This window comes from Anoplopoma fimbria, chromosome 13 (assembly GCF_027596085.1).
Source record: "Anoplopoma fimbria isolate UVic2021 breed Golden Eagle Sablefish chromosome 13, Afim_UVic_2022, whole genome shotgun sequence".
Classification (NCBI taxonomy): Eukaryota; Metazoa; Chordata; class Actinopteri; order Perciformes; family Anoplopomatidae; genus Anoplopoma; species Anoplopoma fimbria.
The window spans coordinates 24,956,717-24,981,980 of record NC_072461.1 but is presented as its reverse complement, the minus strand read 5'-3'; the positions used below and the strand labels follow the sequence as shown (position 1 = coordinate 24,981,980).

The window sequence follows — 25,264 nt, the reverse complement described above, 5'->3', positions numbered from 1 at the left end:
TTAAAAATACCTAACAACTTTCATTTAACTGTCTTGAACAGATAGGAAGAATTGGTTTATAAAAAGGACAGATGGTGGGCTCTTCTCTTTGTTTGGTTTGTTAGTACTGCATTTGGCTCCATTGGTCTTTAGCATCAGTTTGTCTTCATATTATGTTTTTCCAATAGCTGCCTCATATGTAATGCATAGTGCTATAATGTTGTGCATGTTGTAAGAAGAATATGATAGAGTTTTGATGAAGATACAGTACCAGTCAAAAGTTTGGACACACCTTCTCATTCAATGGTTTTTCTTTATTTTTATTTTTTTCTACATTGTAGATTAATATTGAAGACTATGAAGGAACACATATGGAATTATGTGGTAAACAAACAAATGCTCAACAAACCAGAATATGTTTTATATTTTAGATTCTTCAAAGTAGTTGAATGAGAAGGTGTGTCCAAACTTTTGACTGGTACTGTACATGTTTTTTTTTAACTGTAAACACATAAAAATCCTGGATGAACAGTGAGACAAAGCTGAAACAAACACAAAAAGGTTTGGATAGAAGCTTATGTTTTCACTGAGCACTGCTGTGCATCCTAAGGCTGTGCAATTAATCCAATTTTAATTACGATTTTGGCTTCAAACAATTATTGTTCCGCATTATGTATCGCAAAGTTTCTCATATTTTGTTTGGTTATATAAATGCACAGCTCCCCTTATCTTCATGGAGTTGCATTTCCCCCTTTGTGGTGCGCGGCAACCAGTTCTAGGTCGGCTTTCTACAGTCAGTGCATGATGTATCCAAAGTCAATGAGTAATTAGATAATCGTGATCTCGATATCGACCAAATTAATAGTGATTATGCTTGTTGACATAATCAATCAGACCCTAATACAGTACATCCTGCACCGTCCTTGTTGGTGTTTTGAGAACGCTCAGTGAGCATCAATAATTACATGTGTCAGCAGATGGGGCATTGATACCATACGTAGCAGTGTCACCAACACTGGAACGCAATTAGGTTATTTTTAGAAATGCATGAGATGTTGAAGCACTTCTGCAGCTGTGGCGTCAGTGTGTGAAAATGTTCTTCCTTTTGACATGTGCAAAAAAATAAAAATACAGAAAAGCATGCTGGATTCAATGGGGTTGGATTCTTTTTTTTCCATTGCAGGGACTCCATTCTATTTGGAAATGTTAAATCAACTGTCAGCGGCTGAATGTGCTTTATGGCAAAAACAAAATGTGCTTTATGGAGTTTTGAGACAATATTGCTTTTTATACTGAAATGAGTTTGACATTGAAAGAAAGTATTCTAGAGTGCAAAACCATAGTTTGAGTTGAACAGTATTGGTTTAGTTTGTAACATCATTTTAAGCTTTTGTTGTTTATGTTAAGGTTTAACTAGGAGTGGATTATCCCGCTCCATTTATATAAATCAAATTTAATCAACAATACTGACACTTTGTTGACTTACTGTAAAGAACCAGTGTGAAGGATTTAGGGAGATTCCATGGCAGAAATGGGATATAATATTCATAACTGTGTTTTCATTAATGTAAAATCACCTGAAAATGAGAATCGTTGTGTTTTCGTTACTTTCATATCTACATAAGGAGCGGGTCCTCCTGATGGAGTCCGCCATGTTTTCTACAGTAGCCCAGAACGAACAAACCAAACACTGGCTCAAGAGAGAGACTTTAACGTTTTTACATTACATGAAGGCCACCGTAGTTCTCCAACAAGCCTTGAAAGGGACGAGTGAGTGGAATCGTATTCAGTTGGTTCCAATCTTTTCCATCACAGCTGGCAACCACAGAATCCTTTACGCTGCTCTTTCAAGCATTGGAAACAGACATTACTCATTTGTGATTGTCTAGCACATGTGAGGAAACAGGAATAGTTTTAGTCAATATTTAGATGCTATTCTAAATCAATGTGCGAGGTCGATTTCATTGCAGAAAATCATTGCAATGGTCTGTGTTCTGCTTTGTTACCATCACAAGAGAAATTAGCCTGAGTCAGCGAATCCTCATACAACGGTTTGTATGATATCTTATGAAAAGGTATTTAGATATTTGTTTGTGTGTTTTCATAAACAATCTTGTTTAATAATTTGAACGCGGTTTTTGTTTTTTTCTGTTGTAAATGGTCATGGTATAATGTTATCACTTTTTACAACACAAGGCTCTACTGTGCACCCAGACTGGACCCGGCTGTCATCCCAGTGTGATGTGAGTGAACGGGTCTGGCACATCATGTCCATGTGTCTTAGTTGGGTTTTTTTCATCGCCTCTCTTCAATGTCACCCTGTTCTTCTCCGTTTGCTGCTGACTGAATCAACGTCTCCCCGGACTCTTTGACAGCTACAAAGATCATCTGAGGAGGCCGTTGAGCCTCTGAGGACCTACACTTTTTATTGTGGTAGCATAGTAATTAGTCTGAAATATTATCAAGATGTACTGTATACGAGTTCCTAATGACCACATTTTCAAAAACCCTGAGCTGATGGCAAAAACTGTTTCAAGAATAACTGTTGATGGGTTTTTTTCCTCTGGTTCGAGAAACATCAACCCATCACAGCTATGAGCTATTTTCCTGGCCAATTACAATTTTTTCTAAGTATGACTTTTTTTTACCACCTTGAAACGTCCCCCAAAAAAACTTCAATCATCCCAAATTCAAACAGAGTAAACCGTCAAAAATTCAGAAAGTTATCTTTTCACTATGTTACTGTCAGCTATACTGGTTATTTACATAAAAACACTTTAAATCCAAATCATTAAATGCAGGAAAACCTAAATGTTTGACCAGGCTTTATCTTAAAATCTCCAACTGGTAGAATAAATATACACACTTAAATATATGCAGAGAATAACTTGATGAAGGTCCTTTAGACCGAAAGCTAAAAATAAATCATTCTTTCATTAAGAAATAAATTATGTATTTTTATTCAAATACTTGCTTTGAACAAAAATAAAACCTCTTCCCATTACTAGTTTTAAATATCGGTGCATCTATGTGTGAATTATATTGACGCTGATAATATTAATTATAATAACAACCAATGGCCTATTGACCTCTTCTTTAGAGTCACACAGACAGTAAAGTGGTTCACTGATAAAATCATGAACCTCATTCTTTCAAAACAACATGGCTATTGTACAGAGACTCTTAAAATACCAAATACAGTGAATAGAACACTGATTATTGGGTATGAATAAGAATTATAAACATATCTGTGATCAAATAAATAATTATAAACATATCTGTGATCAAATCATCCATAAATATATATATATTCCTGCAGTATCTCTGTAATTGTATTCCTTATATAGCTATAGCAACAAAAATGACCCCGTAATCAGGACATTGAGAGCTCTATACAAGAAGACTGCCATCGTTAGGAAAAATACAAATCTCATTGGAAATCATTAACTCCGCCGACCTTCCACCAATCATGTTCATCGGCATTAAAACATAACGAAGTCTCAGAAGAAGGCAACGAGTTCTAGCCAATCAGAGGCCGAGTAGGGACTTGGGGTGAGGAAATCAATCAATCAAACCATAGAAAATAACAGGCTGCACTACTGCAAATGATTGTGATGAGAGGGCACTTCAACATTTTAAAAGAAAACTCTCTTGCATTACATTTATTGCTAAAGGGCCCTTGGTTAATCGTCCTCTTGTTTATCTACTGTTTTAGGATTTTTCTTTTCTTTTTGCTTTAAGGGATTTGATCTTCAAATTGAATTTTAAGAAATTGTCTCTCTTTCCCCACACAGTGTGTGTGTGTGTGTGTGTGTGTGTGTGTGTGTGTGTGTGTGTGTGTGTGTGTGTGTGTGTGTGTGTGTGTGTGTGTGTGTGTGTGTGTGTGTGTGTGTCACTGTAAGAAATGAAGTGCATTTGTGATCCGTGTTGCTGATGAGATATGTCGCAATAAGTGAGGACTATGTGTGAGACGTACTCATGGGTGGAAAGAGTGAAAAGGGGGATGTGATGACAAACAGTGGCTTGTGTGTTTGGACATGTGCTCGATAAATAAACCATGGAATCCAACAAAGAAAAACATGTTCACTGTCAGAGGGCTGAAGGCCGATCCGCTTAAAGGTCCCCCACGTCAGTTATCATAGAGATCACAGAGGGAATCGAGGCCCAGGGAAGACATTCACACTCAACATGCAGAAGGGCAATGTTTTTCACTCACATTACAACACACAGTGTCACCTTGGAGCGAATGTGTTTAGGAGCACCGACACAGACAAAAGGAGGACGAACATAAAATAAATGAAAAACCTTACACGTGTCCGGTCTCGTGAGCCACGACGAAGGCCGAGGAGAAGCCGTCTTCATGGTTGAGGGTGCAGCTCCGGACCGGGTGGCACATTCCTGTGACTGGAGCGTAACCTGAAGGAAACAACGAGAGGAGGAAGGTTATTGTAGAGAAATTATTAAATAGGAAAAGTCTGATTCATCATGTTGTTCTGCTGCTAGCGGTCTTTGGTGGAGTTTGGTGATTATCGTGAAACAGCTTGAAATCGTGTGTTGTCGTCTGATAGCTAAAAATCCATCCCCTTAAAAGAAATATCTACAAATTGTCCAGGTTATAAAAAGTGCAAACATGGATTTAAATGGAAAACAGTAAATATATAACAGCTTCTGGCAGACAAACACTAGAGGAGATGAAGCCATTGACAGGAGACCGTATGAAACAGACAGTAACCTTGATTTAAATGACAGGTTTCTCTGGTTTTTAACATTGTTGGGAACCGTTGTGATAATGTAAATACACAATTGGACAAATATATAACATAGTCGAGCTGTTTTTAGACATTTCAATGCAGATAAGTTACATATCATATTTTTAAATCATGATTTATTACAATTGTACACATTTTGGGGGGGGGAAGTTCTTGTATAGCTGCTTTGTTAAGATACTGACACAGTTACACTTTAGTGTTGTTCAACCATGCAGATAGCTTCTGTTTTATGTCTGTTGTCCAAAAACTTGAGAGGAAAACAGATTTCTTTTGCCGTGATCAAAGCCCTGAAAATAACATTTAAAAAAAAACTCTAAACCAAATAAACAACTGGGAGATTCAGCATGGAAGACAGGAAGAGTTGGTTTGTTCTTTTCATGAGGATTAAGTTGTTTGTCTAGGAGGTGAAAAGTTTGACTAAACCCTCAACATGGACGAAAAACAAAAAGGAAATTGGTAAAGTCTTGGGAGGCAAAGTATACCCTTATCTTTGAGGTACAAAGTAATACTGCAAAACTTGTACAACACACACATGATATGTATATCATATGTATATATATAAATGTTCATATGTATATATATAAATGTTAATCAAAATATAGGTGATTTAAGCTGGCAAATATATTTTCAGCGATTCCTGGTGGACGGCCTGGAAACCACTGTTGAAAGTTAGAGGTGCTGCTTTACATCCAAACCGTGCTTCTTTTTTTTTTTCATCATTTCTCAGTCTGATTAAACTTCTTGAATGAATGGATGCTGAATATCTCCAGAGGTTTTGTGTTTGAAATTCAAAGTTTGGGCTGGTTTGTTTATTAAAGACTGAGAGTATTCATGTTGAAACAAAGTGGCCTGAAAACTAAAAACCAACAAGAAACTAAACTCAAAAAGAAAGACCTTTGATATTGAATGAAGAACGGAACAGAGAAAGAAAAAGAACATTTGAATAAAAAGCAAACACCATGCTGTGTGGTGCTGCCTCAGACCTCACTGACTTTTAATGCGTTATGCTTTCCCCAGAGTGTAATTTACTCTGGGAATGAGTCGGTGCACTCTTCAGTCAAAAAGTTTTTGCCCTTTGTATCGACACCAGAATGGTTGAATCCCCTTTTCATTGATTACTCTCTGAAACTTGTATTTTGTGAAGCGCGTGAGACTCCTCCTGGGAGGTTGCAGTCTTAATTAAAACGTCCTCAAACCATTTGTCCTCTAATCAACAGGTTGTTTGAGGTCGGCAAAAGGGGAAAGCAAAAAGAACCTGACTGAAATACAGGATGTGAAAATAATCAAAATGCACAGTTGTGATTATAGGAGGAAGCAGAAGATGGAGAGAGAATGCGGAAAAAAAGGAGATTGAATTGCTTTGATGGTGATTTAAAAGAAAAAGGTAACGTATGGTTGAAACAATAGCCGTCAGAGAAAAAGACAGAAATAAGAAATGAGACACAGCTTAAAGGCTGACAGACATCCATATTTTCTTTTTTCCATAAAAGCCATAATAGTATCAGTGGTTCTCAACCTCTTTTCAGTGATGTACCCCCTGACCAGTGCAAAGCATTTTAGGTTGGAAAAAAGATGCAATACACAGCGCTGTGCCATCAGTGTCTGATTTATTAAACACTGACAATTGCATTGTTGCATTGAATTCAGTCGATGAACTTACACTTATATTTTATTGAATATTTATTAAATAACTATTTTTATAGGATTTTTGAAAGGATGCTAATTTTAAATATATTTTTTAAAAATCTCACGTACCCCCTGGAGTGCCTTCACGTACCCCCATTTGAGAACCACTGCACTAGATGATTAAGGTAAATGTATTCTCTCTGGTTTCAGACAACACTACCTTTTTCCTTCTGAATACGACTAGAGAGCTAAAGCAGAAAGCTGCAATATCAGGTTATTCCTCTTATTTTTTTTATAAATATCTCCGTTGATGGACGGATCCTGCAGGTTGGGCCAATACGCTGGGATTACAATGACATTGAAACCGATGGAGAGGGATCAGCTCTCATCTGAAGCCGGGTTCGAGGATAAACAAAGGCTCTGGGCCAACACGTCCTTGAGAGTTGTTCAGTTGTGAGATGCGAGTGCAGCTTCTGCCACTCGAACCGCCAAGGCCAGAAAAATACAGAGGCTTTAATGTGGCAATCCTTAAGATTTCAGTAGTGAACTACAATAGGGCTGTGTCCTGAATTCAATACTACAGCATGTTTTACTGTGAACGTAGCCTCAAACACCCAGTTTGTAAGACTGCAAATATATAAATATTGCAATACTTTTATCATAGGCTCACCATTGTTATAACTCCTTTATTCATATTTATCTCAGTGAAAATCTTTGAGATTGCCATTTTAATGAGACAACAAACACCTCGCAGACCTGCAGCCAGCATGAGGATCTTAACCAACACAAAGCATATATTCTAACCTTATATCTATTTTCAGTCTCTGTTTGTTCTGAATAAGAATATACAGCTTTTCCTTCTTTTTGTAGATGAACAGTATGTTGCCAGATATATATATATGCAGGTAAACAATATGAAAAAACAGTATCAGTGTATCAGTACCACACAGATTGTATCAGTGCCACACAGACTCTGGCCGACTCTTCATTTCGAACCGCCCGCTATTTTCAGCACCACGGACAGCACCGTGGATTCATCAATCCACGGCACAGTGAGAGACGCTACTGAAACGTGCTGCAGAGCGACTGCTGAGATAACAATCTACACCTGGTGAATGATTATGATATTTCAGAGCCATGGATTATAACAAACCTCAAAGTCAGACAGACTAGACGAATATATATTCTACTAAACAACCCCTGTGCTGCAAGGGGATAAAAAAAGGGGGATGGAAGGTAACAAGGGGGATGAGTTTTGGCCAATTTTGGATGGCAACCCACCTCAAATTGCCTACTGGTAGTAGCGAACATGTAGTTAACATTATCAGATAAACTTGATGCTGATTATTAACCACTTTTAGTATTTCAGCCTCAAACGAATACATTTTTACACTGAGAATCGACCAAATGTCTGAAGCTTGTAGCTTGAGCCACAATGATCAAACTAGCAGTGAAAGCTAATGCTAACATCCCTCACAGGTTTCACGTAAAGTGTTACATTTCAGCTAGATGTTTGTTAATGTGAGTCAATGTACTCTCCAACCTCAAAGAGTAGCTGGCTAGCTTATGTGGCTAACACTAGCCACTGAGTAAGCTGCTAAGAGATTTCTTTTTAAATATTAAAAGTATTAAAAGTTTTGACATTCATGAATTTAATGGTGTCATTGTATCATTGTGTTTTAAAAAAAACAGTACTGTGATGTTTAGGAAATATATATCAGAATAAAGATCATAATCATCCATTTGTTTGCACATTCCTTTAAAATAAAATAAAAGGCCCTTTTCTAATCTATTCACATTCTTTTCACCAACTTTTGAGTTTCAATCAAAGAGCAAGGTCATTTTAATTTGCTTGTCTTCTGCTGGGAGAGTTTTAAGCCCCTCAAAGCCTTGGAAGTGCAGGAAATGAATGTGATTTGACCTCTGGAATCCTTTACACCAAAGATAACTTGCACTTTAAGACTTCATATATATATAAGTAGCCATTTTTTAATGCTACAGATATGTGCTTCAAACAGGAAAATCCTCTTTTCGGGGTTCTGAAAGCTCTTCTCCACTTGACAGAACGATGTGCTTTATTTCTAAAAACATTTGGTAGCCGGTTTTAATAGATTTGTTCCACCTCACAGAAGGAAATGCCTCGATGCACTGCAGAACAGTTCATATGAGACAGCAGCAGTTTATCTCATGTGCCGCCTGTATTGTTAACGTATATTTCATTCGTAATAACAGGTTGTTTTCAGCTTGACAAAAGACCAAAATTGTTTCTTTTTCAAAAGAGGATTGTTTCCATTGTGTGATCAAACAGAATTGGAGGGTATTTGATGGTAATTAACTGCTTATGTGTACAAGCAGACTTACTGAAGGCTTAGGAATTGCAGGATCACAACCTTGACAAAAGCTCCAATGTAATACAGCGGGGATACCTTTTTGTTTGTTGGGCCGTTTGATGGATGAGATTTGCTATTTAGGGAACTGGCACTTCCACTCCATCTTTACCATCAACCGCTTCCATCAACCTCTTATTGTCTGTTCACTGTCCGTTGGGGGGGGTTCTGGTCAATTGCTTTGTTTCATTTCCGCCTGTGGAAATGATCCAATCTCAAAACATGTCACACTCAAACAGAGAGGCTTAATGACATCTTTCTTGCGGCGAGGATCTGGGCTTATCAAAATATAACAATGGCTCATGGGAGGAATGCTGGGTTGTGATCGTATGATGCTGGGGGATGATTGTTGGCTAGCTGTGGATGTGTGTGTGTGTGTGTGTGTGTGTGTGTGTGTGTGTGTGTGTGTGTGTGTGTGTGTGTGTGTGTGTGTGTGTGTGTGTGTGTGTGTGTGTGTGTGTGTGTGTGTGTGTGTGTGTGTGTGTGTGTCCCTAGACAGCATTGCAATAATTCCGCCTTTGATCAGCAGAGTCCTACGGGAAACCATGAAGCCAACAATGTCTATAGGCCCTTCATGACCGAAGGCTGCTCGATGTGGGGATTGTCATATTTGATTGATTTTCAACCAGGCAGATGCTATTGGCTCATTCCTCACTAAAGGTTTGAGCTTGAAACTGATGCAACACATTAGCCACAGTGTATAACATTGAATGCTCTTGTATTCATACAACTGCAATACAAATGGCCTGAAAATAAATCGAAAAAGTCCAATTTCAACAATTCTTCCTCTCCTCCGTTGGGGAATATTTAATTGGCTGTGGGCAGAGATTGCGAGCACTTATCTTCTCTCCTGCGTCCTGAGCTTTACTGCTAAAAGAAGCAAAAGGAGCCTCACAAGAATTTGCTTTTTGCACATATATAAAAGAAAGACAGCAGGGAGGAAGATAAAAAAAGTTTAGTAAGTGTTGTTGATTCTTTACTCCTCAAACCAAAGATCAGTTGAATCCCAAACAGTACAATAAAAAAAGCTTTCTGCCTTTTTCTTTTGTTGCTGCTGCTGCACAAACAAACACAGCATGGGATGAAGTAGAATCATTTTTAGCACATCAGGCAGACTTCATAGTCTCAGACCGTGTGGAGGCAATACGCTCTTAATTCCATATTGAGGACCTTTATATTAAAACATAAAGAAGACATTATGAACTAGATAATGAAATAAATAATCACAAAAAGTTATGCCATTGGCTGTCAGCTCATTAAGACCAAAGCAGCAGCTAATCACATAAATGGCAATAACTTTTTTTTAAAGTTTTAAAAACATCACAACTATATTTTGGTAATATTGTATATTTTTTAAATGTATTTATTCATGCTTATTTCCTTCACACTTTTTTTTTCTTTTTTTGATATTGCCCACATTGTACCTCTATAAAATGCAGCATAAAACACAGCTTTTAAAAAACAAACTCCGTCTACATGACTCCGTTTATGCTCTATGCAGGTTAGCATCTTTGCCTTTTCAATGTGTATTGCACATCCCATCTGTTCGACAGGGGAGGATATTTAAAAATTCAGAGCAGGTGTTAACATGACCTGACTGTAATACAGTGCATCCAAATGAGAAATTGCAACAAGCAGATTTAATTCCCATGATGCACTGTGCATACTATTCAAAGCTGTGGAGCAGCAAACCCACTGTGCTGTGAGCGGCTGCAGTCAATAAGACCCACTGGTTGAATGGTTCTAAACCTGGATGATAAATGTTTTGATGCAGCATTGAACTCCGATTAAATCACAGAGCCTTCCTGAAGGGGAACCGCCCACTAACATCTAGAGCCTGCCTGCTTTCATTAAAGGATGAGTCACCTGCTGAGTAACTGATGATTCAACTCTCAGTGTGTAGTAGTAGCGGTACAAAAAAAAAAACAAGCTCACATGCACTAACATATAAAAGCCCGACTGCAACACAGCAAGGAGAAGCTCTGACAGCAACACACACTGCTCAGGTAGACATAACTTCCACTATATCTTCATATAGATAATTATTGTTTGCGCGCTAAATTAACGCTATGAATACTAAATACAGCTCCTTTAACACAGTACTTTACATACAACGCAGGTGTGAAGTGAAAAGGAAAAGGATAAGAGGTAGAATATGCAGGCATACACTGATTCATAATTACGTATGCAGCCTCAGTGTGTGACTCTGGGGACCAGCTGAAAGCCCTCAGCCTCCGAGGTAACTATGAAGCAACTATGTCGTCTCTGGTATCCTGCAGACTGATGGTCAAAGAAGGGATGCACGTTTCCGGAGAGCGCTTTACAATAATCAGCATTAGATCAGGTTAATTAACATGAGGAGGATGGGTCGTGCAAATATGGATAAAATCTTTTATAACTATAATAATTAGGGCCGTCGTGATATACCAGTATGACGATAACCTTGGTATTTATTAATAAAATATTGATCATGTTTATAATATACATATGATTATGCGCCTCTTAAATCATTAAATATATGAAGTTGTGGTTAGAGACTATCCACCTCTTTACACTTGTATTTTAAGTGTAATTCTATTGCCACAATATAAAAAGTTGAAGACGAATTTTACTGATTATTTTTCTATTTTTAAATTATATGCATAATGCAATATTATCGGTATTATTATTTTTATTGGCCACAATATTCACGTAGTGAAAATCTGTGACTGCCCTAATCACAGTATAATTTTTTAAATATTGCACTAAAAGGGAGAAACATAGATATTATAACCAGATATGTTTTTTTTATATATATTTCTATAAAAATGTCCTGCTTACCGATTCCCAGCATCGTCCCACTATCAGTGATATTAAAGGGACAGCTCCCTTGGTATAAATGCATGAATGGTATCAAAGTAACCAGCATAGTCCTTTGGTAACACCCTAACAGAGATAACAGGAGGGATCATGCTCATGAAGGTTTTTATAATTTGTATGCAAAGGTAAAAAGGTTTGAAATACAGTTCAACCTGCTGTTCAAATCACCCCAACATGAAGGCTGACAGTAGGTTTGTCACATACGCCCGATGGTAGCTGCTACAGCCACAGTTTTTACTCATCTCATAACAACTAAATCTTTTCCTCCAGCACTACCCATGCTGTGACAGAATCCACAGAGCCGAAAATAATAATTCCCCCGAGTCTGAGCCTACACGCTCACATCCAGATTGGTTTATGCTTCCTACACAGCCAGACGTGTGAGAGACGGTCCACATGTCTGCAGCACTGGAGGACAATTCAGCTTCAATATGAAACACGTTTTTTCTACTAGCAGGTCCAGTTAAGCCGATCCTGGACGATACAGGGGGCTACAGTGTCTCACGGTTCAGGTGGAGCGGGACAATTTCATAACGGGTCAAAGGTCACCTGAGCCTCAGCTGTTGTTGCTATCTCCACTTTATGCCTGAGCACACTGAAGGTATGGAACCACATGTATTGAATGTTATTTGGTCCAAAACACAATGGAAACCAAAAAAAAAGGACATTTTTCTTATATTGTTTTTGTTCACACTAGCCAATTAAAACTGATACGTACTCTGTGAACTCACAGCTAGCTTGTTTATTGGACAAAGTTTTAATAACCTGTCATCTCACAAGTTTAGAGACTCTGACAGCCGCTGTTTTAATGCCCTCGGCGTCAAGCTTTGCAAACAACACCTGAGGTGTGAGCGACGAGAAAAAGGTGGGACTGATTTAAAGTAATGACCAGGTTGGACTGGACGTCGGTTTAAGGTAATGTGATTTCAGCTGGTTTTGGTTGAACCATCAGCCTCTTGATAGGCTGACTAATGAGGCTTCTTGTTGTGGGAAGTGTCATATTTGTTGGATTTTCAAGCAGGCAGCAGTTATTGGCTCATTCCTCGGAATAGATTTCAATTTGAAACTGATGAAACACAGTAACAAGAGTGTATATTAATAAAAAATACCCCCATGTATTAGGCATGTATAGGCGATACAATTTGCCTGGCAATAAATAAAAACAATTAATTTTTCTCTCCACTGTCGGGGAATATGATGTAAATGGCCGATGCAAGCACTTAACTACCCTCCTGTGTCTGTCTGAATGAGAAGGAGCTTCAAAAGATTTTTTTATTTTTTTTTTGCTCAGATATAAAAGAAAAAAAACAGCGGGATGGAAGACAGAATATTTTAGCAAGTGTTGTCAATTCTTCACTCCTTAAATTCAAAGTTAATAACAATAAAAAGGTCTAGCTCCAAAAAAACAGCTTTCTGCCTCTTTCTATTTGCGCTGAGTGACTTTTAATGAATAAGCAGATTTGCCAAATCCCAAATTGCATCCAACTGAAACAGATTAATGCAGCTGGTGTTCAAAGGGGTCAGATGAAATGAGGCATAGAGAAAGTTAAATGGCCCTTTAATGGCATCGATTTTGGACAGTTAGTTGCTCTCATTGTTTCAGTTGGGTCAATATCTGGCAGACAGTCTGAATCACACTGAGCCGCCAGACTCTCCAGGTCTGCACCCACAGGAATATAAATTAAAGAAAAGGTGTCGACCATAAAGCCCCAAAAAGCCTTGGGGTGTTACCCTAGAGGCTTTTTGATTGGTCAGTGCTCTTTTCAGACTGTGCTTTTACTTTGAAACACTTGTTGCATTTGAATGAATATCCCCCATACTTCTATTCTATCTATTAATGAGTGCATATCTTCCTTCCATAATATATTGGTAGAACTGTCAAGGACATCTGTAAACAATCCTAAAATAGAAACATTAAGATGTCATCTGGCGATATCCTCTAAGTAAGATATGATTTATTTCTGTTTCTGTATGTTGATTTCCCCATGGGGATCAATAAAGGAATATAATAATAATAAGTAAGATATGATTATTTGTATATGTTGATACGTGGAGTATGAATGAGTACAAACCTAGCTTAGTGTTCTATTATGATATGCCGTAATAACCTATCAAACAAAAAACTTAACCTATAATGGTTAAACCAGGACCTTGATCCTTCCAGACACCCACTGCTACTATTGTTATTATCTGTCACATTTATATGGATGCTTTTATCATCATTACTAATCTATTATACCCACTGCGGCTGTTATTATCCTAATCATCATAATGATTATCGCAATTTTTCCCCATCATTATTCTTCCTACTTCTCTTATTGAATGAATCATAATTGTCATATACATTGAATGTGTTGTAACTCTATTGTGTTGTTCATTCTGTACACATGACATCTTTTGCTCTTCTGTCCAACCGTGAAAGACAGAAACGTCCTTTTGTTGCTCTTCCTGAGGTTTCCTCCTTTTTTTTTCTCACTATTAAAATTATTTTTGCGCAAAAAAAAGCTTTTTCTCTCCCGATGCGAGGGAGCCGTGACAGAGGGATTTGTATGCTGCACAGATTGTAAAGCCCATCCATCCATCCATCCATCCATCCATCCATCCATCCATCCATCCATCCATCCATCCATCCATACATCCATCCATTTCCTTCCGCTTATCCGGGGCCGGGTCGCGGGGGCAGCAAGCTAAGGAGGGTCCTCCAGACGTCCTTCTCCCCAGCAACACTTTCCAGCTCCTCCTGGGGAACCCCGAGGCGTTCCCAGGCCAGACGAGATATATAATCTCTCCAGCGTGTTCTGGGCCTCTTACCAGTTGGATGTGCCTGGAAAACCTCTAAAGGGAGGCGTCCAGGAGGCATCCTGATCAGATGCCCGAGGCACCTCAGCTGGCCCCTTTCCACGTGAAGGAGCAGCGGCTCTACTCCGAGCTCCCTCCGGATGTCTGAGCTCCTCACCCTATCTCTCTAAGGCTGAGCCCAGCCATTCTTCCGGTCACTACCCAAAGCTCCTGACCATAGGTGAGGGTTGGAACGTAGATGGACTGGTAAATCGAGAGCTTTGCCTTACGGCTCAGCTCCTTCTTCACCAAAACGGTCCGGTACAACGCCCGCATCACTGCTGACGCTGCACCGAACCGCCTGTCCATCTCCCGCTCCATTTTACCCTCACTCGTGAATAAGATCCCGAGATACTTGAACTCCCTCGCTGTGGGGCAGTGACTCACTCCCAACCCAGAGGGTGCAATCCACCGTTTTCCGGAAGAGAACCATGGCCTCAGACTTCACACTCGGCTGTGAACCGCCCCAGTGCGTGCTGAATTGTAAAGCCCCTCTGAGGCAAATTTGTGATTTCAGGCTAGAAATAAATTGAATTGAATTAATGTTTGCAACACGGCAAGATGGCTGTTAGGTGAGGGGCTGGAGGTGCAATGGTCTTTTCTCTTTTACATTTATAATTTATATATATGTAAGTTGATGACATCTTGTGAGGATGGCGTGGAAAACTAATAAAAAGTGGGTCATATAAAAAAGGAAAAAGAGAGAGAGCCTTGCCTCACTCTCAATACATTGTTGTTCATAATGTATTGTTATTATAAATCGTATCTTTTTCAACAATATTTCATACCATATGTATATTATTTTAGTAAATTTGACATTTTTTTAATTATATAGGACTAGGCTTCAAATAAGCCCAGTGGGCTTTCTGCCTATTCCTGCACTGTATTATTATTTATCTATGTTATGTTTGTATATTTTTCAATTGTGCAAATAAAATAAAATAAAAAAATAAAAAAAAACTCGGAAACCTTCTTAAAAACAGTTTGTTGAAAGTTCAAGATTAAACTTTGCTAAAATAGTTTTTGACTTTAACCATCAAAACACAATGATTTCAATGTGTCAATGCCGGATTAAACCAAAGAACGAGTTGCACATTCTCAGAACGGGCTGATTTCCACTGCTGTGACTCATAACTTTCAGATGAACCACACGGTGCAGCTCCAAAAAAAAAACGCTGCAGGCGGCTGATTATTCTCATCTGAATGCCGGCGCGTCCTCCTGGGGGCCCCTTACCCTGCATCCCCGTGGGGCCGAAGCCTTGGCGAGTCAGGAAGATGGCGTGGTCGTGGTGCTCGGCGTGCTCGAGGTCGCCCTTCTGCTGCACGAACGCCCAGCGGCACACGTTCTCCAGGCTCCTCGAGGGGTTACCTCTCTCGATGAGGCTGATGGACTGAGAGGAGACACAGAGAGAGAGAGAGAGAGAGAGAGAGACGGTGAAAATGAGCATGTTAGTGTTCTGTCAGCAGAATGAGAAGTGCATATCGGGTGTGAGGAGCATTCAGTGTCAGCACAGGCTAAACATGTGGACTCTGGGGTTATCATAACTGACCAATAAGCAGAATTTTCCCCTTCTGTTTCCCAGTGCATCCCTCATCCTCTGTGTCTCTTTTCTATTTGTATGTGGCTCATTCACCTCGCCCGTCCAGTCTGAACAGCTGACCTCCCTCCATCAACCCCACAGACTGTCTGTCTGACCGGCTCTAACCTGCTGCTCTGCTCCACAGGATCCCTGACTGTGTGCCAGATGTAAGCGGTGTTTGAAATGAATAGGTGATCTTTGGACAGCTTGGAGGAGTGGACTCTCGGGACAACTAACCATGAAATAAACATTGTATTGGCTTTGCTTCTCCATCACATTCTTTTGTATTTTGAAAGATTACGAATGCGACGGCTTGGTGGAAAATACTCTTGTTGTCTGCAATATATTCGCATCAGAAATTCTTATTTATCAGATGTCAAGTTGATGTCAGACCTGTTTATACTTTCATAAAGCCTGTAAGTAAAAAATATATTCAGCTGGAACGCAGAGCGGTGATGACGTCAACTGTGGGAAATCGAGCAGATTAACTTGTGTACTCTGTGTGCTGCGTAAATGGCCAATAAAGCTACATTTTGAAGGTAAGTAACAAAACGTGAAGCTAACACTGAATATTTGAACTTGAATTTGGGCACTTTACAAATAGAACAATGTAAAATGAAGCACTAAGCACACAGTGTTGCCTTTACTGTTAAGTGTTAGATTTCAGCGGTTCCTTATAGAACATATAATCTATTTAATCCCCTTTTAGATGCATAAAGGTTTTATTATTGTGAAGCCTTTACTAATGTGAATGTCACATGATAAGGACTAATGTTCTGCCGGCTTGTTCAGCGGTTTGACTCCAGTTTGAGTAGTTTTGTTATATAAAATAAATGTTCCAGCAAACCGCTCCATCGTAATGTTCCCAAAGGCCCCTTGACCCCTGTGTGTAGTCATTTCACTTCTGTTCATTTAGTTGCAAAATTAGAGTCAACAGTCCAGATGTCTAATCTGGATGAAATTGTGCTTCACAGTGTAGAATATCGTTGTGATGACAGAGATGAACATCTGCTTTTATTATATAAAACATGATCGATGGGACTTTAGTGTTTTATCACAACTTATTCTGAGTGAGTTCCCACAGCTGACAGTCATCTCCAGCCGAGTATGTTTATTTATATATCTTGGCATCAGATTAATAACGAGTTATGATGCAATTATAAGAGAGACATCGAGAGCATTTTGTAAAGGCTTACCACCTACTTTGTCATTTTGGCTGAAAGTGTCCTCCCCATTCACAACCGCAGACTCAAGCATCTGTCATCAATTCTCCAGCAAACCGTTCCGTTTGTAATCTTTCAAAAGATGCTGACCAAAAGAACGTGATGGAGAGGCGAAGCGATCAAAATGATTATTTCCTGGTTAGTCGACAATGTGCCCAGAGGCCACTCCTTCTGTTCCCTTAGAACTTCACCTTCCTCTTCTTGTCGTCCAGCGTTTGGATCGCCGTGACAGCAGGAGGTTGAACTAACTCATAATTAACTGCATGAGATCAAAACTCTGTGTGTTGGTATTTGCTATGACTGTGATGTTGCATATGAAATACAGCAGATTATTATTAATAGCAGACATTAAGAGTTTGGAGCGTGAGAGCTTTGAAAATAGATTAAATAAATGAAAATAACAACAACAGACAACTGCTGGCTCTGTAGAATAAGTTCTGTTTGTTTACTCCTTGGAAGGAAACTTTAGAATTTAAACTATCAAAATATTTGTGACTCTCTTTTTGACGGGCTGATGGCTTCAGCAAACACAAATCAATGCTCAGCAAACACAAATCAATGCTGCGTACTGACTTTAAAGTGTCAGTCTCCTCGTTTTACTCCTCGTTTTACCCATAAATAATACACTTTCATCTCTTTACCACGGCTTCTGGAACATTTGGGCCAATGTTTAAGGGGATTTGTGGTGATAGAGTCCGTATCTATGATCAATGATAAATCAAATATTGGACAAGAGGAAATTAGACCCGTGCATGTGTCTGTTTTTCACTACGATCAGTGTTGTGCACGTGAACATAATCACATTCTTGGTAAATGAGCAGAATATATCCGTTTGCAAACTCTCAGGACGGTTAACGACACCGTTGAAATAAATTAATAATAATATGACACAAAGAGAATAAAGCACAAAGAGCTCTTATTTTTATCCACTGATTGTTGTTGAACATTTTGGAGCAAAAACTTGTTTAAAATGCTGCTGTGACCTCATGTATGTAGATGAGTTACTGTGTTGTTGTTTCTTTGAGGACACCATAATCCTTTTAGCGGAGATTATTTCTGACATTTCCAATTTCCCTTTTAAATTTTCGAGTTACTGTCAAAACATTTGTTTTAATATTGGCTTTTTATGTCTAACTTTGCTTTTTCTATTGCCTCCTTCTCTTGGTTTGTTAGCCATGTTTGGAGCTGTTATGATTTTATACATTTTAAAGGCCACTTTCTGTCTTTGACATTTATTTGAAGTGTGTTCACCGGTTCTTTCATGTAGCATCCATGTACCTTGATGCATAGTGACGGAAAAAAGACCTTTGGCTCTGGAAAAGTGTGATGACAATTCATTTTTTTTCATAATTTGCTGGTTGAAATGATTCATAAATGAATGCATGATTCAAATAACCACAAGTTGCAGCCCTGTAGAAGTGTTTCGGAGCAGCATCTTTGTGTCTCTCAGCTACAGTAGAGTCTTTTCTCTCCCACACACCAATCATCTCTCACCGGAGGAGGCAAACACTCCCCTGAGTGAGTTTTTCCATCATTGTATGTTGTTTTGTCTTCTGCTTCTTCAAATCAACTACAGTGTGTCACTGACCTTGGCGTACCCCAGCATGATCATCCTCACCAGGACCACGTTGATGTGGACTCCCAGCGACTCGTCGTGGTAAATCTCGTTCACCTGAGGAAGCAGAGGAGAGAGATGTAATAAATCACTCAAGATCAGCCGCTCACACAAATAGCATTTTCTTTCTTTTTTTAAGGCTTCTGCGTCATTGATACGTTGCCCCCTACTATTCCACTCACCAGAGGAGGTGAGCAAGAGAAACAACCCGTTCTTTACAAATCACTTCATGAATGACTGAAATCAGAGCGCCTTGCAACTGGCAATTTGTGGCATCCTGAAAGAGCCGGTGAATGCGGCGAGGAGGAGCGTCGAGTAAAATGCAAACAAAAAGAGGAGTTTAAGTCAGCGTCTGAATTAAAAGGAGCTTTTGGTTTTATATGCATGTGGTAGAGCTGTGACCCCACATGAACCCACAAAGTCTTGACACGAGAGAGATCATGGCCGTAATGATGAAACCTCTCCATAGATATTGGCGACCGCAACTCGGCCCCCAAGGTAAAGTGGAGCAATATCCTCGAAGGCGGGACTAGTACGAGCAGCTATCACAGTCAGTCTACTGGACTGTTTCTCAGCGGATGCACAATAAATGGCAACATACAAATAATGTAAGTAAAGAGCCAAATAATGGAATCAAAATAACGCTAGAATGGTGATGAAAATAAATATGCTAGCTGCAACCGTGGTGCCATGGCAACCGCCTCATAACAAGTCAACTAAAGTCTGATTCAGGGCGATGAAGACATTTTTGACACGATCTCAGACGTGCATATTCTCCTACCAAATATTCAGCACAGTCCATGAACTGTCATAAGCCATTTAAATAAAGCATTTCCCCTTTGAACGCCAAAACCCACCGTCAAGACTGAAAAAATGTTTTCTTGAAACAATTGCCTAAAAAACACTGTTTATCAGAAACAACTAGAAGCAGTAAAAAGCAACATTATATAGTCATATGTGACAATCGCTTCGGTCAGAAAATGCAACCAAATTCAGGCTTAAAATTGTGATATGTCATCCCAAAAAACTTGATTCTACATGTTTTGTTTTGAAAATGTACGCCAAAAAAAACCTTTTTTAAAGATCCTGTAAAAAACATTAAATTATTGGCTCCTCAGTGCAACTGGGACGTCATGATTGACTCAACTGAGATGAAAAGTCATGTGACAAAATATATTTTTATATATATCTTATATACTTATTGCACGTGGAGCCACACATTTTATTTTTAAACATTGGTAACACTTGTGGGCACTTGGAAAATATCTGATATATAGATTCCTTTTTTTCTCCATTTTTTGTAGAATAAAACATCAAATTAGTTTGACTTTCTTTCATTTCTTTTTTTATGTTTTATGGCATGGTAACTGTGTTGTTCTGAACAAAAGATGTGCAGAACATGAGAACGTGATTGTGCTCTTTCCATAGAGATGCAGGACTTAAAAAACGAGGCCAGAATGTGACAGATGCATAAAAGGTCAGAGTTCAGAGAGTTAATGAGACACGGGAGTCGGGACTCTAGGCGACTGCTGTCAGTGACAAAATGTCGATATTCAAATTCTGCATCAAAGTAGTCCGGTGATTATGGCACGAAGCATTCCTGCTCAACTGAAAAAAATAAAAGCGAAACGCAACCTGATTTAAGAATGAAAGCTTTAGTGTGTTTGTGTGTGGGTGGGTGTACTGCCAGGTCTGGATTTATGAAAACTGAGGAGTTTGTGGCAAATATAAACAACGAGAGAAGATATGTTTCACGGGGACTGTAAGAATATGTTATTATGTAAGGGTAGAACGGTTAATTGTGTCTTTAAAAATGAGGAACAGGGAGAAAAAGAAGGAAGCATGTTTAGTATTCAGACTGTTGTTGAAGTAGTGCACAGAGACGATGTTTGACACTTCGTTCTGTCGACGCTATCATCTCCCACAGACCTGTTGTGTGGTGTTTTAATCAGCCAGTAAGATCAAATTTCCCCTTCAGAGGGATCTTCAGCGTCTGTGTGTATCCACGACAGAATAAATACGCCGATGGATTCCTTGTTCAAATGACTCCATGTGCAGGCTCACTAATCCACCTCCAGATACAGACAATATGAGCCTGTCTGTTAGTATTCCTTCATTTCTCACTTAACCTCGTGAGTGAAATTCATACCAGACAATATCCATATGTAATTCCATGAAAGTGCAAGAATTATATTATAATGAATGATATATTATAAGGAATGATGAGGATTCAGCTGGGAGAACAGACTTAAACACACTAATATAAGCAGAGGAATAGCACCCTGCATGAATGTGATTGGACGCTGCTAGTCACGTGGTAACCAAGCGGTTGATGAATGAGGTCGTGATGATAAAGCGTGAATGGAACAGCTCTCAGAATGATGTACTATGAAGCTCCATTATGATATTTTCAAAAGGTCTGTTTGTCTATCTATAATGATCCTTCTGTTAAGTAAGTCCAATTTGGTCATTAGTTTCATATGTCAGAGATAATGACCCACTTATTACACGGCTACTTATTGAAGACATTAAATATTTGATACAAATATCTATGAAAAAAGGACTTTATTGTGTTAAAATATAATTTCATGCTTCCACTAAAACCGAGATCAGAACTGCGTCCTTGTTAAAGGTCCGCTATTCATAGCTATTAAGAAATATCAGACCGTAATTGACAAATCACAGTCGAATGTTCAACAAAGCAGTGTTATAATTTGAATTAGATACGGTAACTTACATTTCTAGAGTGATTTTGGATTAGTTTGGATGACGGTCAGCTAATATAGACATGGAAAAATGTTAAAGGAGTAGTTCCGACATTTTGGGAAAGATGTTTTTTTCTGTCCAAGTTTTTTTATGTGTGTATTTTCTTCTGTTGCAGAATGGGACTACAAACAAATCTGTACAATGACAATGAATAAACCTTTAAGGTATCAGCAAAACCTCAAGGTAACCAGGGCAACGGAGTGAATGGCTTGTTAAAAAATATTTTGATTATGGCTGCAAAACTCATGAAAAAATGAATTATTGTTTTTTACATTTTTACAACCACAGTATTTTCCCCTACATGTTGTTAAATGTGCAGAGATGTCATGCTTTTCACGGCAACTGTACACAATTACAACATGGATTTCATTGACAGCTGACCTTTAACAGGCTCAGCGTGACGGGTGTGTTAGTGTGTGTGCGATCGCCCATCACCTCGTCTTCATCACTGTTGTTTTGGCACCAACTGATCGACCGAAAACTGAGCAACCAATCGCATCGTTGGACGAATCAGCATCTCGTCATCAGCAGCCAGGAGCGTTTGGGGCTGAAGCGACCGGCGGCGTCGCAGTGGGATTCATCTTCTTTGGGCCAGTGATTTCTCGCTGAGTTTACCCGCCTCATTACACAATGTGTCCTTGTTTGTTCCACACAGAGGTAGAGGACGCGGATGAAGAATATGCCAGCAGCATTTAAATCTCGTGCTTAATTGTCCCCAGATTGCTGTTTTGGCCTTATCGTCTTCACGGGGTGCCACGCCGCCTACAGAGCGTCCAGCAGAATCCATCACTCGTTCTGCTTTGGTATGCATGAAGCAACAGTCTGACTGATGGTGACCCCGCGCTCCAGCTGGGTGCTTTATTTTGAAAAAGACTCTTCATGTACTTGCAGAGCGGCTCTGCTCCAGCGGCTTCAGCTGCCAAAATGATGCTTATAAAGGTCGGTCACGAGCATGAACTCGACATCACAGCAACGTCTTCACAGCTTCCTCCGGAGACTCACTTCCTCTCGCTGGGTGTGTTCAGCCTCGCAGCTCACGTACACTGGGCCGTAGCTGAAAATGGCCTCTATAGATCTCTCCAGAGAGAAGCATTGGGGGGTGGAGGGGGATTGATGGGGTCGCAGATCAATACCGCTAACTTGATTGCTTCTTCAGCTGAAATGTCAAATCTCAAAATGTTCTGTCTTGTTTGTAAACTCATCAAGAACGACGATACTTTTCTGCTGTCCACTCTTGTGCTGTCTTCACGACTATATCATCATTAAGCTACTGAAGAAATACAAGATGCTTTAGTCTACTTTTGGCTTTTAATGGTTTGTTTGTTTTCCACTGAAAGGAAATATTAATACAAAGCATTCAATCATATTTTTATATTTAATAGTGAGCTTCAAACTTTGTGGCAACAGGTTGGGGCTCGTTGCTGTTTCAACATGGCGACACCTCTGTGCACAAAATCCCCATCAGTAAAAAAAAAATGGATTCCCAGACCTCAAACCCATCCAACACCTCCAGGATGAAGAAAATAGCCAGTCTGATGAACCAACATCAGCCTCCGGACCTCACTAATGCTGCTGTGGCTGCGTGGGAGAAAAAAAATAATCCCTGCAACCGGGTTCCAACATTTGATGGAAAGTCTGAACCCAGAAGGCTGGATGGAGGCTGTTGTAGCAGCAGATTCACGGCATGATGGTTATACAACCTAAAGCAACAACAGCGCTATAAAATCCACCTTTGTGACGCCTGTAATGTTTGGTTTATTGTGACATTTTGTCATAAAGGATGTGTTGATTCAACTCTATAGTGATATTTCGTGTTGTACTGGACTTGTAACTGGACGATAAAGAGTACCAAAGATTTGAAAAACACCTTTCAGTGCAATATATTACAGTGCAATCCAAATTGCAGTCTTAAAAGCAACCAAATAGAATAAATACAAAAGCTAAAAGCTGTCAAATTCAATTGCACAGCTATTAAACAGGTAACTCAGTATATATAGTTCAATGTAAATGTTGTTGCAGTACCCACATGTCACCAACAGAGGTCCATAGAGGTCATGCATTACTTTATGTGCCATAAGAGGATTCATTAGTGAAACCCAGTAACGGAGTTTGACTTTGATGATTTCACACAATCAACTCATCTATGAATTCAAATTGTATCTTTTTCTTCTGATTCTGATTGCAGAAATTCTGAATATCAGCTTGACAAAAAAAAAGTTTCCAACTCTTCATTGCCTGTAACATCCTGTCTGTTGAAACATTTCCAGAGGTAGCTCATCGGGTAATGGCTTCCATCCGAGGCTTTCATGAGAAACGTTATTGATCTCTGACAGCCTGAGAGGGAAAACTGATGCCACCGGGCTGAAGCAATTTATTTTCTTTCCATGTGTGTGCACTAAAGACTGAAACCGATCCGAGTGAAAAAAGAAATGGTTTGAGAACACTGAGGGAGAATTGAAAATGACCAAAAATGACCAAAAATAAAGGCATGAAATACGACAACAAAGAAGCCTTTCAAATCCTAATTAACAAACAGACATATTGTCAAATGTCTGATTGAGTGTTTGATCTGATACCACTAATTTCCCATAATTTGTGAATATCACAGGACCGAGTGAAGCATGCATTGAACTAAATTGGACTGCAGAGTACAGCAGAAGTGAGCAGCTATGCATGGTATGAGAGAGAGAGAGAGAGGGTGAGTTCCTGCTCTGGGAGCTCTAATCACTTCATTTTATAAAGACAAATTGCCCCAGAAATCCAGAGTTGTCCGAGAGTAGGAGCCTGTGCTTCACCCCGCTAATGGAGCCTCATGAAAGAGGAACAATGAGACGGGACTTTGTTCTAATCTCATTTACTGTAGCAGGCTGGAGACCAACCGTAACGCTGGAGCAAAACTAAACTGATTAATACAGAATGTGTCCATGAAAACTACTTTGGTGTTGATCACATTGTTGACAGTAGTGACACCGATGGAGAAGCACATGCTAAGCTCATTATGTGTCACGGTGCTCTGGAGCACAGAGAGGACGGAGCAGGAGAGGAAGGAAAGAGAAGAAAAGGGATCAGAGAAAGGAGGAAGGAGGGGAAGAGGAGGATTCAAAAGGAGAGGAGGCAAACTGGGAAAGGATTGGGTGAGGATTAGAGGAGAGAAAGAGGAGAAGAGAAAAGAAAAGAGAGGAGAGGAGGGAAAAGGTGAAAAAAATGGAAAGGAGAGAAGAAGAATGATAATGAGGAAGATGGAAGGATGGAAGGGAACAGGAGAGAGGAGAGGTGAAAAGGCAAGGAAAGAAAAAGGTGTATCTGGAAGAGGGTGAGAGTACCAGAGAGGGAGATTGGGAAAGAGTGAGAGAGAGAGAGAGAGAGAGAAGAGAGAGAGAGAGAGAGAGAGAGAGAGAGAGAGAGAGAGAGAGGGGAGAGAGAGGGAGAGAGAGAGAGAGAGAGAGAGAGGGAGAGAGGGAGAGAGAGGGAGAGAAAGAGAGTGGGAGAGAGAGGGAGAAAGAAAGAGAGCGAGAGACAGAGAGAAACGGAGAAAGAGAGGGAGAGAGAGGGAGAGAGAGAGAGAGAGAGAAAGAAAGAGAGAGAGAGAGAGAGAGAGAGACAGAGAGAGATGGAGAAAGAG

The 25,264-nt window shown here is 39.6% G+C and overlaps 1 protein-coding gene across 5 annotated transcripts in view; it reads right to left on the bottom strand.

The window, feature by feature from the left end:
• Nucleotides 1–25,264, bottom strand: part of adamts3 (ADAM metallopeptidase with thrombospondin type 1 motif, 3) — a 230,648-nt gene that overhangs the window by 139,698 nt on the left and 65,686 nt on the right. For all 5 annotated transcript variants that reach the window (XM_054610315.1, XM_054610314.1, XM_054610316.1 and 2 more), the window contains exons 6-8: nucleotides 18,850–18,933; nucleotides 15,693–15,849; nucleotides 4,290–4,395 (exon numbers count right to left, since the gene is read on the bottom strand). In XM_054610315.1, the coding sequence (XP_054466290.1) occupies nucleotides 4,290–4,395; nucleotides 15,693–15,849; nucleotides 18,850–18,933 (347 nt within the window). The remainder of the gene's footprint in view (nucleotides 1–4,289; nucleotides 4,396–15,692; nucleotides 15,850–18,849; nucleotides 18,934–25,264) is intronic.